This window comes from Amblyomma mixtum, chromosome 3, assembly GCF_055824585.1.
Source record: "Amblyomma mixtum isolate Tamu chromosome 3, ASM5582458v1, whole genome shotgun sequence".
NCBI lineage: Eukaryota > Metazoa > Arthropoda > Arachnida > Ixodida > Ixodidae > Amblyomma > Amblyomma mixtum.
In genome coordinates, this window is record NC_143014.1 from 239,700,316 (window position 1) to 239,714,009 (window position 13,694).

Consider the following 13,694-nt stretch of genomic DNA (forward strand, 5'->3'; position numbering starts at 1 on the left):
GTAGAGGAGCCTACTCTGCTAACCCGCCTGACTGTCATACACGAGCTCAAAAAGTTCATGTGCTCTAAATAACCGACAATTAAACGCCTTTACACACGGCGAGAAGCTTTTGCCGCTGTCAAACAAAGAGCCTCAGGCGGCCCTAGTGAGGCGACCAAATGACCTCCCATAATGAATGCCATTTGGCCGCAGGCAATAACAGCGGCATGGTAAAAGCTATGATACAATGGAGCGCGCTATGGAAACCATAACGTGGACTTCCCAGGTCATAAGATGTCTCATCTGCTGCAAGTGCCCACTGCTCCGCCCTTGTCTTCTTTGGCTTCGGAAGCTCCTCCACCTTCTGTGCCTATCTATTGCGCTCCACAGGGCCAAAGTCATTATCAGCGACCAACGACTACTGAAGTTTCTCTACATGAGAGCGCTATGGACGTATCCTTTATTGCCTCTTTTGATATGGAATCGGGTATCCACGCTCAGAAACGCAGTGGGTCTCCTTTTAGTTTTGCAGGGCCATCTTTTCCCGAGACGAAGTCAAATAAAACCCGCGATAGTCAAAATCCCAAGACCAGGATTCTAGAAAAGGCAGTCGCCGTTGTGGCACACCCGCCGAGATAGGTCGTTAAGTGTAATCCAGTGGAATTGTTGATTTATATCCTCAGCTTCAACATTTTTCAAATGTCTTTGCGATCAGCTTCTTCGGGATTTAACTGCGTTACAGGAAGCATGGCTGTCTAAAGATTTCAATTATCATCTCAGACATTACCATTCGTTCCGGTTTTACCGGTCAATACGAGGGGGAGAGTCGTTAGTGCTAATTTCTTCAAAGTTTTGTCACGGGGCATGCCTTTTTTTTCAGTATGCGGAAAATCAGTGTCAAATCATTGTGGTTCATCTCAGTATCCCAGGTCAACATCCCTTTAATATAGCTAAAGTATATTTCCCATCAGGTGTGCATGACACTTGGCCCCCTGACTCAATCATGTGTAGTTGCCGATCTGGGGTTTTAATACTTGGAGATTTCGATTCGCTTCATGTAACATGGAGGTTCAAAAACAGGTAGCTTCAGCTCTAGATTATTTGGTGGGGTTCCTGACGACAACACGTTGTCTACAACAATTCAGAATTTCCTACAATTGTCTGTGGTCAATGCCGCTCTACATTAGACTCAACTTTTCATCACCAGGAGTGTCTGCTACGTCTTCGGCCCCTGTTGACTTTGCAAAAACAGTGATCATCTGCCGATTAGTTTCAAGCTTGTATGCAAGTTAACCATTTCCAAAAGACAACAGCACTCCATCATAAACTACAGTTGCTTTAAAGAAACTCTAAAATCAGCTCTCTAAACCGCTTCAGACCCAAGTGCCGAGAAAAGCGCTGTAGACAATGCAACACATCTACGCCCACGGTTGGAAAGTGCAAGGCGAAAGTCTGAATATTTTGTCAAGGGAAACAAGAGTGCAGAGGCAAATAATCTTCCTTCGCCCAATCAACTTCCTTATGTCGGCTACCTTGCTCTTATTTATTTACTTTGATAGCTCTGCCAGTTCTCTTGTCAGTTGAGTTACATGCCCTCGTGTTTTGGCATTTCTTAAACAGATTTTTCGTCTCCTGTGACAGCTTGCTGTATCCTGTCCAACCTTCATACCACCTACTTCTACTGCACACTCCATAATGATAGCTGAGAGATTATGGTTCACTCTTTCAACATTAAGATCGTCTTCCTCAGTTAGAGCCGAATATTTGCTCTGCAGCAATATCCCAAATTCCTCGACCTTTCCTCTTACCGCTAACTCGTTAATCGGCCTCCGCTTCACTAATTTCTTCCGTTCCCTTCTGAGGTCTAAGCCAATTCGAGAACTTACCATTCTGTGGTCGCTACAACACGCCTTTTCGAGGACCGCCACATCTTGCGCCATACCAGGGTGAGCGCATAGTATGAAGCCTATTTCATTTCTAGTCCCACAATTGGGGCTCTTCCACGCCCACTTCCTCTTCTTTCGTTTCCGGATGAATGTATTCATGATCCGTAAATTATTTCTCTCTGCAAACTCTACTAATGACTCTCTCCTGCTATTCCTAGAACCTGTGTCATAGTCACCTCCCGCCTGGTCTCCAGCCTGCTTCTTGCCTACCTTCGCATTGAGGTCACCCATCACTACAGTGTACTGTGATTTTGCTTTGGTCATTGCTGATTGCATGTCTTCATACAAGGTTTCAACTGTCTGGACATCATGGCTGGATGTAGGAGTGTAGACCTGCACCACCTTTAGCTTGTACCTCTTATTAATCCTAATTACAATAGCTACCACCCTGTTGTTAATACTATAGAACTCCTCTTTGTTGCCAGCTATATCCTAATTGAGGAGAAATCCCACACTAATTATCGTCTGTTCGCTAATCCTCGATAGCACAGTACGTACCGTGTTTAGTACTGTTGACGCTTCATCTGTCCTACCTCACTAAGCCTCATGACATAACATTTCCTACCCACTAATTCCTCGAAACGCACTGCTAGGCTAGCTTGAGGGGATAAGGTTCGAGCGTTAAACGTTGCCAGGTTCAGTTTCCAATGTTGCCCGGTCTGGAGCCAGAGATTCTTAGCAACCTCCGCTGCGTCACAGGTCTGACCACCGCCTTGGTCACCTGCTCCTCAGCCTCTGGGGCTGAGGGCTGAGGGTTAATTGGTTTGTTTACAGAAGGTTGTGGCCAAGTACTACTCCAGGGCGTCCAAATCCTGCTGTGGTCAGATAGTGCATTCTCGGTTCTGGTCACCGAGATCAGGCTGCACCGCAGGCCTGGTTATGCGATTCTGTCGACACGCGGAGTTTTTTTTTATTAATGCGCGAGCATTATATGGCTACGTACAGTCTTTGTCAAATGTAACCAGGCTCCATGGTTGTCTTCTCATTCGGATAACAGAGCCCTCACGGCTTTCCTAAAGATCAAAAAGCTCTTTGAAGATGAGAACAGGAGTTCTTTTTACCTTATAGAGATTTAGAGCTTGAGGGCTGGCATAATAGCTTTAATATACGACTGAGAAGAAAAATGTGCAGCCTGGTTGCTTTTGGCAAAGACTGTACGTGTCATCAAAAAGTTTCCGCATATTTTTCCGCATATTCATGTCGTTCCATAAAGATATATGTAAAAAAGTTTATTGCATTAGGCAGTTGGTGAAGAAATCTCGAAAAATTCCAAATTTTGTTTATGTGGAGCAATTAATTAGTTTAATGCCAAAAACACACTTAGACGTCGCAATAGCTATGGACGTCGATATAGTACTTGGACGTCAAAATAGCAATTGCGCCGTACAGTGTGTGAGCATTTTGCCTTCACCTTGATCGAGTGCGGATTGCTGCATTGATCTCAAAGCGAGAATTGTAAATATAAAAAAATACAAAAACTAGAATTAAAGAACAAAAACACGAAATCCAAAAAAATGGAAAGAGAAAAAGAGGGCAGGGAAATGTTCTCGCATTTCCGCTCTTAATCAATGTAAGTGCAATTCTGTATTTTTTTTAGTTTAAACACGGTGAGGAATTAGCGCTGGGATTCGAACCCGGCCTCCTTTCACGCGAGGGAGACTCTAACTCGACGCCAGCGCAGCGGTTTTTTTTCTTTTACGGTATTTATTCTACATGGTTATGTAGAGAAAGGATATATATACAGGGTGTCCCAGCTAAATGTAACCAAGCTTTTAAAAAAGACGAAGTGCCCTAGCCAAGTGAGACCAACTGAGGGCTGTTGCCAGTCGCGCGTCCTTGTCTGCGGTATTTTTTTTATTATGCAAACGTAATTAATTAGCAGAGACTCATTAGCTAACTTTTCAATTATTGCCTTCAGAAAGAAAGTGTCAATGCAGGAATTGTAGACCCCATAGAGAAATAACCGTTTGCTGTGTTTGCAACCAAGAACCACTGATACAGCTTCTTTTATTTGCCTTAAAATAAAGCCCGCGAAATACAAAAGGAACCACGTGATAGGGAAGCAGTTTCAGCGCTCCCAAACGACCGGTCAAGCAACGACATCCGCTTATCTTTGCAACGCTGTCCCGAACAGGGTTCGACGTTTTGCGATGGTTGCGAGATATACGCCAGCAACTCTCGCATGGGCGCTAGGGCGACCGCTCCTTCAGCGCGTGACGGTGCAAGTTCGGCGGCACGGCCACATGCTATCACTCGAGGCGAGGTTCCGCGTGAAAAAGAGCTCCATGCGAGCCGCGCTTCAATTCCATGAAAAGCATCGCCCGCTTACTTTTCACGACGCATACAAGGTAGATGTACTATGGTAGCGTAGGCTCCATAGAAGCCCATACGTTCAAAACATGGCGGCTTGTGGTGCGCAGCCAGCGCCGTCTTCGAAATGCGTGGACAACTAAAAAGTGACGTCATAATTAAAACAAAAACGCGACGTCAAAGTCACGTGTTTTAGTGACGTCATATACGTGACGTCAGCGTCAGGTGCTGCTTGGCGGGAAAAATAAACTGCTGAACGCCGCGACGCTTCAGCGCGACACCCGACACGAGAACGAAGAAAGAAGACACGACGAGTGCCGACCACCAACGCTATTTTTAGGTAGTCAGTTCTCGTTGTGCCTTTTTCCTTCATCCTCACCTCAGGTGTCGCGCTGAATGTCGCAGGTGTAGCGCTGAAGCGATGAAATGTGACATGCACATGCAACATCGATACACTAAGCGCACTCAAGCAGTTAACTGCACTCAAAACAAGACATGACCGCACAAACATGCAGGGGCAGCAGACACAAAGCTTACCTTCTCACGTCCTTGGGAAAGCGATGAAATGTGACGCCGCCAGACAGGTTATCGCTCGCACATCGTGCAACCGCACACCTCTTTTTTGCGTACGGGGGCGCCATGGCCACAGACGATGCCCTTTGGGGGCAAAAGCGACAGAACCGCACCCAACGGAACGAAACTAAACAGAAGCGCTGGCAAAAGGGAAAAGCGGAAACTGTACACGAACGATGCACACCAAGAACTCGAGCAACAAGCAACGATCTTTCCTCCATGAGCAACGAGGAAAAAGTAGGGCTAGCAGAATGGTCAAAAGATATGACAAGGGTATGACATCAGAGCACCGTCAACCTTAGCATCGTCCCGCTGCCATTGCCGCTGCTCTGAGCGAACGCTGTCATAAAAATTTTTACAAAGCAAGCGCTATACTTTCTAACAAAATGCACACAACTAAAACATTTTAAAAAGGAATCACTGCAATTGTTTTCAAATGCTTTTGAAACACAAAACATGTCCTAATTATTTTCCTCTTCTAGTCGTGTTTGTCCACTCATTTCATTTTGGCGCTTTAGTTCCACCCCTAATTTGATGTCGCTAGCACTTGGTTCTGGACCGGATTCGGGCTCCGGCTTCGCGACCTATTTCAATAGACCTTGACGCATATCTCAAGGTAGATGTACTATGGTAGCGTAGGCTGCATAGAAGCCCATACGTTCAAAACATGGCGGCTCATGGTGCGCAGCCAGCGCCGTCTGCGAAATGCGTGGACAACTAAAAAGTGACGTCATAACTAAAACAAAAACGCGACATCGAAGTCACGTGTTTAGTGACGTCAGCGTCACGTGCTGCTTGGCGGGAAAAATAAACTGCTTAACGCCGCGACGCTTCAGCGCCACACCCGACACGAGAACGAAGAAAGATGACACGACGAGTGCCGACCACCAACGCTATTTTTAGGTAGTCAGTTGTCGTTGTGCCTTTTTCTTTTGTCCACGCCTCAGGTGTCGCGCTAAATGTCTCGGTTGTAATGTGGCAACATGCGCAGTTATTTGTTACTGCCACATTAGTTTTAGGTGTAATGACTGCTTGCTTGGGTGCTGTTTCTGAGCACCCAAGTTTGGAAGAAATGGGCTGTGGTAGAATTGTGTTGAGTTGTGCTCACACAGAAAGGACAGTGATGCGATCTTTTTAATAAAAGTGATGATTTAACGAGTTGAAAGCCACAGTACACAAGAATCTAATTAGTGACACAAAAACACAGTGCTGATGTAATCGGCGAGGAAAATTTAAAATATAAAAGTAGGGTAGTTTGCCTGGTGTGCATAAATGCCATAAATGCACTGCAAGCAGCACTGCACTTTCCCAGCAAAATAGGGGCATCCTTTAAAACACGCAAAGGACAGACATCTTCATCAGTACAATCAAACGCAATGCACATAAATAAAACAAAACCGAGGAGTACTCGTACACAATGGGGAATCAAGAAAAAGTTAATATTCAATTCACCTTTCTTTTTAAAAAATGAGCTTGTAGTCGCACGAAGCGTTCAAGCTGGCACTAGCTCCTGTATATTACTGAGGAAGATTCCGATATGAAACGACTAACCTCATTAAAGCCTGGTGTGTGCCTGGACCCTGGCCTGCGTGGCAGTTTTCTTGAACGCAAAAATGTGTCGCGTGTGAAATGAACGTAGCTATGCCACCAACGTGCATTCTGATGGGAGGTTATAGCACCTGCAACGGTGCATTTTTTTGCTTCACGTTTACGTGCATTTCGCATGCGGCTTGTTTACGCCAGGAAAATTCACTCCATGCAGGCCAGGCTTAACACACTAATAGAAACAGTATCTGTCTGAGCACTGTACATCTTGCATAGCGACCAGACCGTAACATGTGACATATAAGGCACTTTTTCCTGATATATGATCACTATACAGTATCATGTCGACATGTCTACAAAACTGAAGGTGTACAAAATCCTTTTCAGTCGCAGTTTTCAGTGCTCAGCAAGATGTAAGCACCGTAGACATTCAAAGCAGGATTCACTTGATGTTTGCAAAAGACAAGGTTACAGATTTCTTATTGATGTCTTTGTTTTAGGGGGTTTAACGTCCTAAAGCGACTCACGCTATGAGAAAAACTCTCCATTATTGAAGCGCTGCCTAACATTCTAAGGGATATAAAGCACACTTACTTAAACCCACTGCCAAGTGCATATTGATCCCAGTGCTTCTACACCATAAACACCATTGATGCTCATGCATGATTTACCCTAGAACAGTCAGCAAACAAGCACAACCATTGTCCTATTGGAAGCGCTAGGAAATCAGCAGAATTCCCTATGCAGCATGCACTTCTGTACAAACTACCATCTAACCATCCGAACGGCACATTCGATACCTCTCACCATACGGACCATTATATAGGAGGAAACTTTCTGTCTTCCTTGGGAAATCAGTGACAATGCCACAGCAGTGACAAAAGTAATATTGTAGCATCGCAGCACGATTTATGAGTATGTAACACATAAGACCAGCCTGAACAATGCAAAACAGTAGCAAAGGCCTACTGCCACTAGATTATCACTGCCAGAAGGTATGTGCACTGCAAACTGATACTCAACATGACTCACACAATATGACAGTTGCAGAACAGATGTTGATGGCAAGGCATGGATGAAAACATTTTTCATGAAGCAGTGGTACATACAGAGCGGTAGGAAAGTAAAATATTTTTACATAAAGATAAGGAAAATTGGTAGCTCACTAAAACACCACACCACAAAAAAGCCGCAAGGCCACTCATGCATTCCCAAATTTCAGATTACATAATCACTGCAAACAAAATGGCCGAGCACCTCAGCACGCGTCACACACATACAGTCGATAATTCACTTGTGTTGCAGATAAGTCACAGTAATGACAGCGTGTATATGGCACTACAGGTGTTCAAGCTGCACACAAGATATAACAGAGACCATAGTGCAGAGCTCCAGAAATTGAGCTAATTGGGCGCATAACATGTACTAATAAAGGGGATGCAAGCGTCCTAAAGTAAGCAGGATCCACTGCAACAACTTATTTCAACTGCCCTAAATGTACAGACGCAGACATCAGTTAATGAAGCCCACTATTGTGGCCCGACTGCAATCTTACCTGCCGTAGTAAACGTTGTAAAGCAGTGTGTGTTCATGAGATGAGAAACAATACCAGCAATCATTGTAGCCTGCCATGCCTGTAAACCTATACCATGCAGAACAGATATGGCTTCAATGTCATTGCAGGCTCCGTTTTGCTTCTGTTCGCATCTGCACAAGCCCTAACCATCTTGCAAACAAGAGGTTACCCCACATACCGCTTTGCTTGCCTCTTGGAACCATTGTCGCAAAATGCGCCGCATCCTGATGACGCCAAAATAATGGCAGGGATTAGGCTATTACAGTGCTACATATGTACACACACCACCAGCCAGAACAAGGAATGACGAGAATAATTTTGCAATTGTTTGCTTCTAATACCTTTGAAGACACACAAAGACCTTTGTGTTCATGCTTACTATTTTGACGGCATGGAAAACATTTCCCTCAATTACTTAATAGGTCATGACCATCTATTTCGCAAGCACTGTTTGAACAGAGCACTTATTTATTTCAATGTAAACAGGAGCTTTCAACATGTGGAAAATGTGAAGGTCATAACAAGGAATGGTCATGGATAGTTTGGTTTGGTTTATGGGGTTTAACGTCCCAAAGCGACTGAGGCTATGAGAGACGCCGTAGTGGAGGGCTCCGGAAATTTCGACCACCTGGGGTTCTTTAACGTGCACTGACATCGCACAGTACACGGGCCTCGAATTTCTCCTCCAAAGAAATTGAACCGCCGCGGCCGGGATCGAACCCGCGTCTTTCGGGCCAGCAGCCGAGCACCATAGCCACTGTGCCACCGCGGCGGCAATGGTCATGGATAGTGCCCTGATGGCATGGAAAGCATTCCTGAAACAGTTATATGTTAGCAGCATCTATTTCACGAACGCAATTCGAACAGAGCGCTTATTTCTATGAAAACAGGAGCTATCGACATGTGGGAAATGTGAAGGTTACAAGGGACGTTCCTGCATACGACCCTCATGGCACGGGAAATATTCCTACAAGAGATGATTATCATTATTAGATCAAGAGCATCTACTTCACATGCACTATTATTTCTATGAAAAGAGGAGCTAGCAACATGTTAGAAATGTGGAAGTTACAAGAAAACCTTCATGCATACTACCTTGATGGCATGGAAAACATATTCGTCAATCAAGGAGCAGTTATTTCACAAGTGCTTTTCGAACAGAGCGCTTATTGCTATGAAAAGAGGAGCTATCAACTTGTGGGATATGTGGAGGTTATAACAAACAACCTTCCTGCATACGATCGTGATGGCGTGTAAAAGCTATTATGGAAACATATATATTGTGACGAAACATAGGGCGAGATCTCAAGCAAACAGCGTTCCGCAGTCAGCCAGCGCGAGACACACTTCGACGTCCTTGTCTTTCATGCGCCACCTGAGAACACCGGAGACGCGAGGTGTCAATATGGAGAAAGTGCTATTTATGTGTGAACAGCGCAGATTGCAGTTGCATAATGGTTGCTGAATACTAGCGCAGCAAGCTTAACAGGCATGTTGAAAAATTTAGGTTTAAATTTTTACCACAAACACTGGACTCGAATAGCATTTCAAGGCTGCTGGGAATGTTTTTCGCAACCTTCTTTTAAGGATGAACTTTCTGTTCTGTGGTGCGGTACGCTACATTGAAATGATACTTAAAAATACATATTCCTCAAGCACTTCAACAAATGAGGAGCATCAAAGAGTAAAAAAAAAGCCTTGCCATTGGCATCTATTAATGGTTTCTTGGGGCTTACAAGGCCCTGGAAAGTAGAAGTGTTCTACTCCCTTGGTCACATACAAGGCCTATTGGCCCAATGTCAGCTTGTAAACGGGAATCGAAGCATTGGAAAACGGAACTCTAAAGGGGATCAGCAACTGTAGCCCTGGGGGCAAAAAAAAAAACACGTGGCTGCTTCCATCGAGTTTGCACTGTTTTATCATGGAGCCGAGGGCTTTGCAATTTTCGCACCTTAATCTTTACTATTGAAACCTGTCTGCTAAAAGGTTGCATGACAGCTCTTTCATGATGTGTATTTCATAAAGTATGTGCAGCAGAACCTGCAAGCAGCTCTAGCAGCTCAAAAACTTCCGGATAAAATCCAACTCTCAGTGGAACACGTTGAAGCCAGAGCTGCAGTGACCTGACAGATGGGAGCTTAAGAAGCCTTCTACAGTATCTGTACCCTTTTGGGCTATGGAAATACAAGCCCATGGCAAACTACTTGTTCTGTGAGGACCATCGGCGGGCAAACCTGCTAATGTGGCTCATTCGCAGTTGAGCCTCAACAAGTGATGCGAAGGCTGGCAAAACGTGGGCACGAACGCCCTCCACTATCTCGGCGACAGTCCTCATCTGACGCTCTCGTTGGAGCCTTCGTTGCAGCCTCATGCTTTGGTACTGGAACCGGCGCGCCTTCAATTTCAGCGCATGTAGCTTGTGCTTGCAACGGTGGGCATGGCACGCTGCAAGATGAGAAATCAGAGCCATCAGAGGAAACACATATCTTCCACATACAGGTATAAAATTCACATCTCTAAAGAATATTTAATTTCAATAACCATGCCTGATCGAAACAATTAATGTCTAAGTTCTAAGTTCTATCTTTGTCTATGTTCTATGTCTAAGTTCTATCTCCACAGTTTTTTTAAGCGTCTTACTCCAGTGCGCTGTGGAACATTGTATACTATGATTATTATTTCACTTTTGGAATAGTACTGTAGGAGCAAAACATCATCGCGAAAGTTTCCTTGAATCGGTAGCAGTACTAACGTTCACCACAAAAACAGTGGAGGGGGCCAGTGCAAGCCTCCACTAGTAGTTGCCCAGGCGCCAACAATTTCTCATCCCTTCCAGGCAGCACATAGGTGTGGTCACCTGTACACAGAAAGCAACAAGGAAGATGGCTTTCAATCTTCAGAACAGCCACAACAAATAAACCACGTTGAAAACAAATCGCTGGGCACACCAACATAAATGATTTACATATTTCATACTTCCGACAGTACTATGCTGAAGAGAAGTCACTGGAATACAGATACAAACGGATTCCATATTTCGCCCTTCTATATGTAATGTAACTGTTTTGCTTACTCAGTAATGTCACTTACATCCACAAGCAGCAGCAGACGCAGCAGGGCAAGCCTCCACCAACGGCTGTGCAGAAGGCGAAACTGCCATGCCATCCATAAGCTTACACAAGATTGCCGGTACCAATATCTGTTAGAGACAAACGTGACAAGACAATGAGGGACAGTACACGGGACACGTAAACTTTACACATGCTTTCAGGGTTCGTTATAGACGAGAGGCATTACAGTTGCGCCATCGTCAACTCTTGCAGCTGCCACAGAAAAGTCCGGGCATAGTTTAAAAGTAAACACGATAGACGTAAAAAATGCACGTCAATCGTTTTCAGCACTACGTACTCGTCACATAGCGGCATGCATTGCATTCGTCAACTGATGAAACTGCCACACAAGAGTCCGGGCGCAGTTTAAAGAGGACACGAACGTATAAAATGCAGTTCAATTGTTTTAAGCATTCATTACTTTCTAATGACACAGCGGCATGCATTCAAAGTGCGCACCGGCTCACGGCTGTGTATCGTGCACATGCAACATCGATACACTAAGCGCACTCAAGCAGTTAACTGCACTCAAAACAAGACATGACCGCACAAACATGCAGGGGCAGCAGACACAAAGCTTACCTTCTCACGTCCTTGGGAAAGCGATGAAATGTGACGCCGCCAGACAGGTTATCGCTCGCACATCGTGCAACCGCACACCTCTTTTTGCGTACGGGGGCCCCATGGCCACAGACGATGCCCTTTTGGGGCAAAAGCGACAGAACCGCACCCAACCGAACGAAACTACACAGAAGCGCTGACAAAAGGGAAAAGCGGAAACTGTACACGAACGATGCACACCAAGAACTCGAGCAACAAGCAACGAGGATAAAGTAGGACTAGCAGAATCGAGTTTCAAACCAAAGCAAACAGAATGGTCAAAAGATATGACCAGGGTATTACATCAGAGCACCGTCAACCTTGGCATCGTCCCGCTTCCATTGCCGCTGCTCTGAGCGAATGCTGTCTTAAAATTTTTACAAAGCAAGCGCTATACTTTCAACAAAATGCACACAACTAAAACATTTTAAAAAGGAATCACTGCAATTGTTTTTGAATGCTTTTGAAACACAAAATATGTCCTAATTATTTTCCTCTTCTAGTCGTGTTTGTCCGCTCATTTCATTTTGGCGCTTTAGTTCCACCCCTAATTTGATGTCGCTAGCACTTGGTTCTGGACCGCATTCGGGCTCCGCATTCGCGACCTATTTCAATAGACCTTGCATATCTCGCCACCACCTCAAAACGCCGAACCCTGTTCGGGGCAGCGTTGCAAACATAAGCAGATGTCGTTGCTTGACCGGTCGTTTGGGAGCGCTGAAACTGCTTCCTTATCACGTGTTTCTTTTTGTATTTCGCGGGCTTTCTTTTAAGTCAAATAAAAAAAGCTGCATCAGTGGTACTTGGTTGGAAACACCGCAGCCGGTTATTTTTCTATGGGATCTACAATTCCTGCATTGACCCTTTCTTCCTAAAGGCAATAATTAAAAAGTTAGCTAATCAGTCTCTGCTAATTAATTACGTTTGCACAATAAAAAATACCGCAGACTAGGACACGCGACTGGCAACAATCCTCAGTTGGTCTCACGGGGCTAGGACACTTCGTCTTTTTTAAAAGATTGGTTGCTTTTAGCTGGGACACCCTGTATATATATATATATATATATATATATATATATATATATATATATATATATATATACATGTATAGGGTTTTTCACGTAACTTGAACCAAGGATTCAAAAAAGCGGTACACCGCAACTCGCTGAAACCAACGATAACATATTTCCCATAATGTGGCGCTACTGAGAATGTTTTTTATATTCTTCTTAAGGAGTAAATTAACTACGATGAATTATGCAAATTTTAAAATATTAATTTTAGTGCCAAGATTGTTGCGTTAGGTTTAGAAACAATCGATCTAGTTTATTCTAGCATCGTATCTCTGTCAAGCCCTGTGAAGCCGCTGATAAGAGCGGCGGCCGTTTACTTCGCCACGGTCAGCGAGCACGCTCCGTTTTATCTAAACGCCGTTGGGAGCGCTGCGATATGGTAGCGCTCGAGCGCAGTAACGTGGGATTTTTTCATATTTCGCGGGCTTTCTTTAGATGCCGGAAAAAAGGACCCCGTCGTAGATACGATGCTCCAACAACTGGATCGGTTGTTTCTGAACCTTCTCTACAACCTAACGTAACGGTCTTGGCACTAAAATTAATCTTTTAAAATTTGTATATTTCATCTTAGCTAATTGACTAGTTAAGAAGAATATAAAAAATATTCTGAGGAGCGCCACATAATGGCAAACATGTTATCGTTCGTTTCAGCGAGCTGTGGTTTACCGCTTTTTTTAAATCCTTGGTTCAAGTTACGTGAAACACCCTGTATAGAAGAGAGAAGCCAACAGCCACAGAAACGAAGGAACACCCGGTATTTTTATTTATTTATTTATTTGGTGCTGTTTATCAATGGAGAATATTTCTATATATGTTATCGCTTAAAGTTAATTAATTAGAAAAGCAGGAGAAAAAAAACCACCTGCCGTCAGTGGGAGCCGAACCAACGACCTCCGAATTACGCGTCCGGTGCTCTACCAACTGAGCTACGGCGCCTGCTGTCAGATCTACTTTCGGGGCCATTTATGGTTACAATTGGCCT

The 13,694-nt window shown here is 44.4% G+C and overlaps 1 protein-coding gene across 2 annotated transcripts; it reads right to left on the reverse strand.

The window, feature by feature from the left end:
* Positions 1 to 10,010: 10,010 nt before the first annotated feature.
* On the reverse strand, positions 10,011 to 11,704 carry LOC149354125 (uncharacterized). Of its 2 annotated transcripts, XM_089577460.1 has the most exons (4): positions 11,622 to 11,704; positions 11,020 to 11,128; positions 10,682 to 10,786; positions 10,011 to 10,374 (listed from the first exon to the last, which is right to left on the reverse strand). In XM_089577460.1, exons 2-4 carry the CDS (start codon positions 11,096 to 11,098, stop codon positions 10,130 to 10,132), a joined length of 429 nt encoding a protein of 142 aa, XP_089433586.1. In that variant the 5' UTR covers positions 11,099 to 11,128; positions 11,622 to 11,704; the 3' UTR covers positions 10,011 to 10,129. The 2 variants fall into 2 exon arrangements, with proteins under 2 accessions (XP_089433586.1, XP_089433587.1); XM_089577461.1 differs by lacking the exon at positions 11,622 to 11,704 and having other exon boundaries at positions 11,020 to 11,224.
* Between the last annotated feature and the right edge of the window lie 1,990 nt (positions 11,705 to 13,694).

Bases quoted from the DNA above. Each gene is read 5' to 3' on its own strand.
- LOC149354125 (XM_089577460.1), bottom strand. From the start codon at position 11,098: ATGGATGGCATGGCAGTTTCGCCTTCTGCACAGCCGTTGGTGGAGGCT. The intron at 10,787-11,019 runs GTAAGTGACATT...TTCTGTGTACAG, and splicing joins GTCTGCTGCTGCTTGTGGAT to GTGACCACACCTATGTGCTG. The intron at 10,375-10,681 runs GTTAGTACTGCT...CTCATCTTGCAG, and splicing joins CCACTGTTTTTGTGGTGAAC to CGTGCCATGCCCACCGTTGC.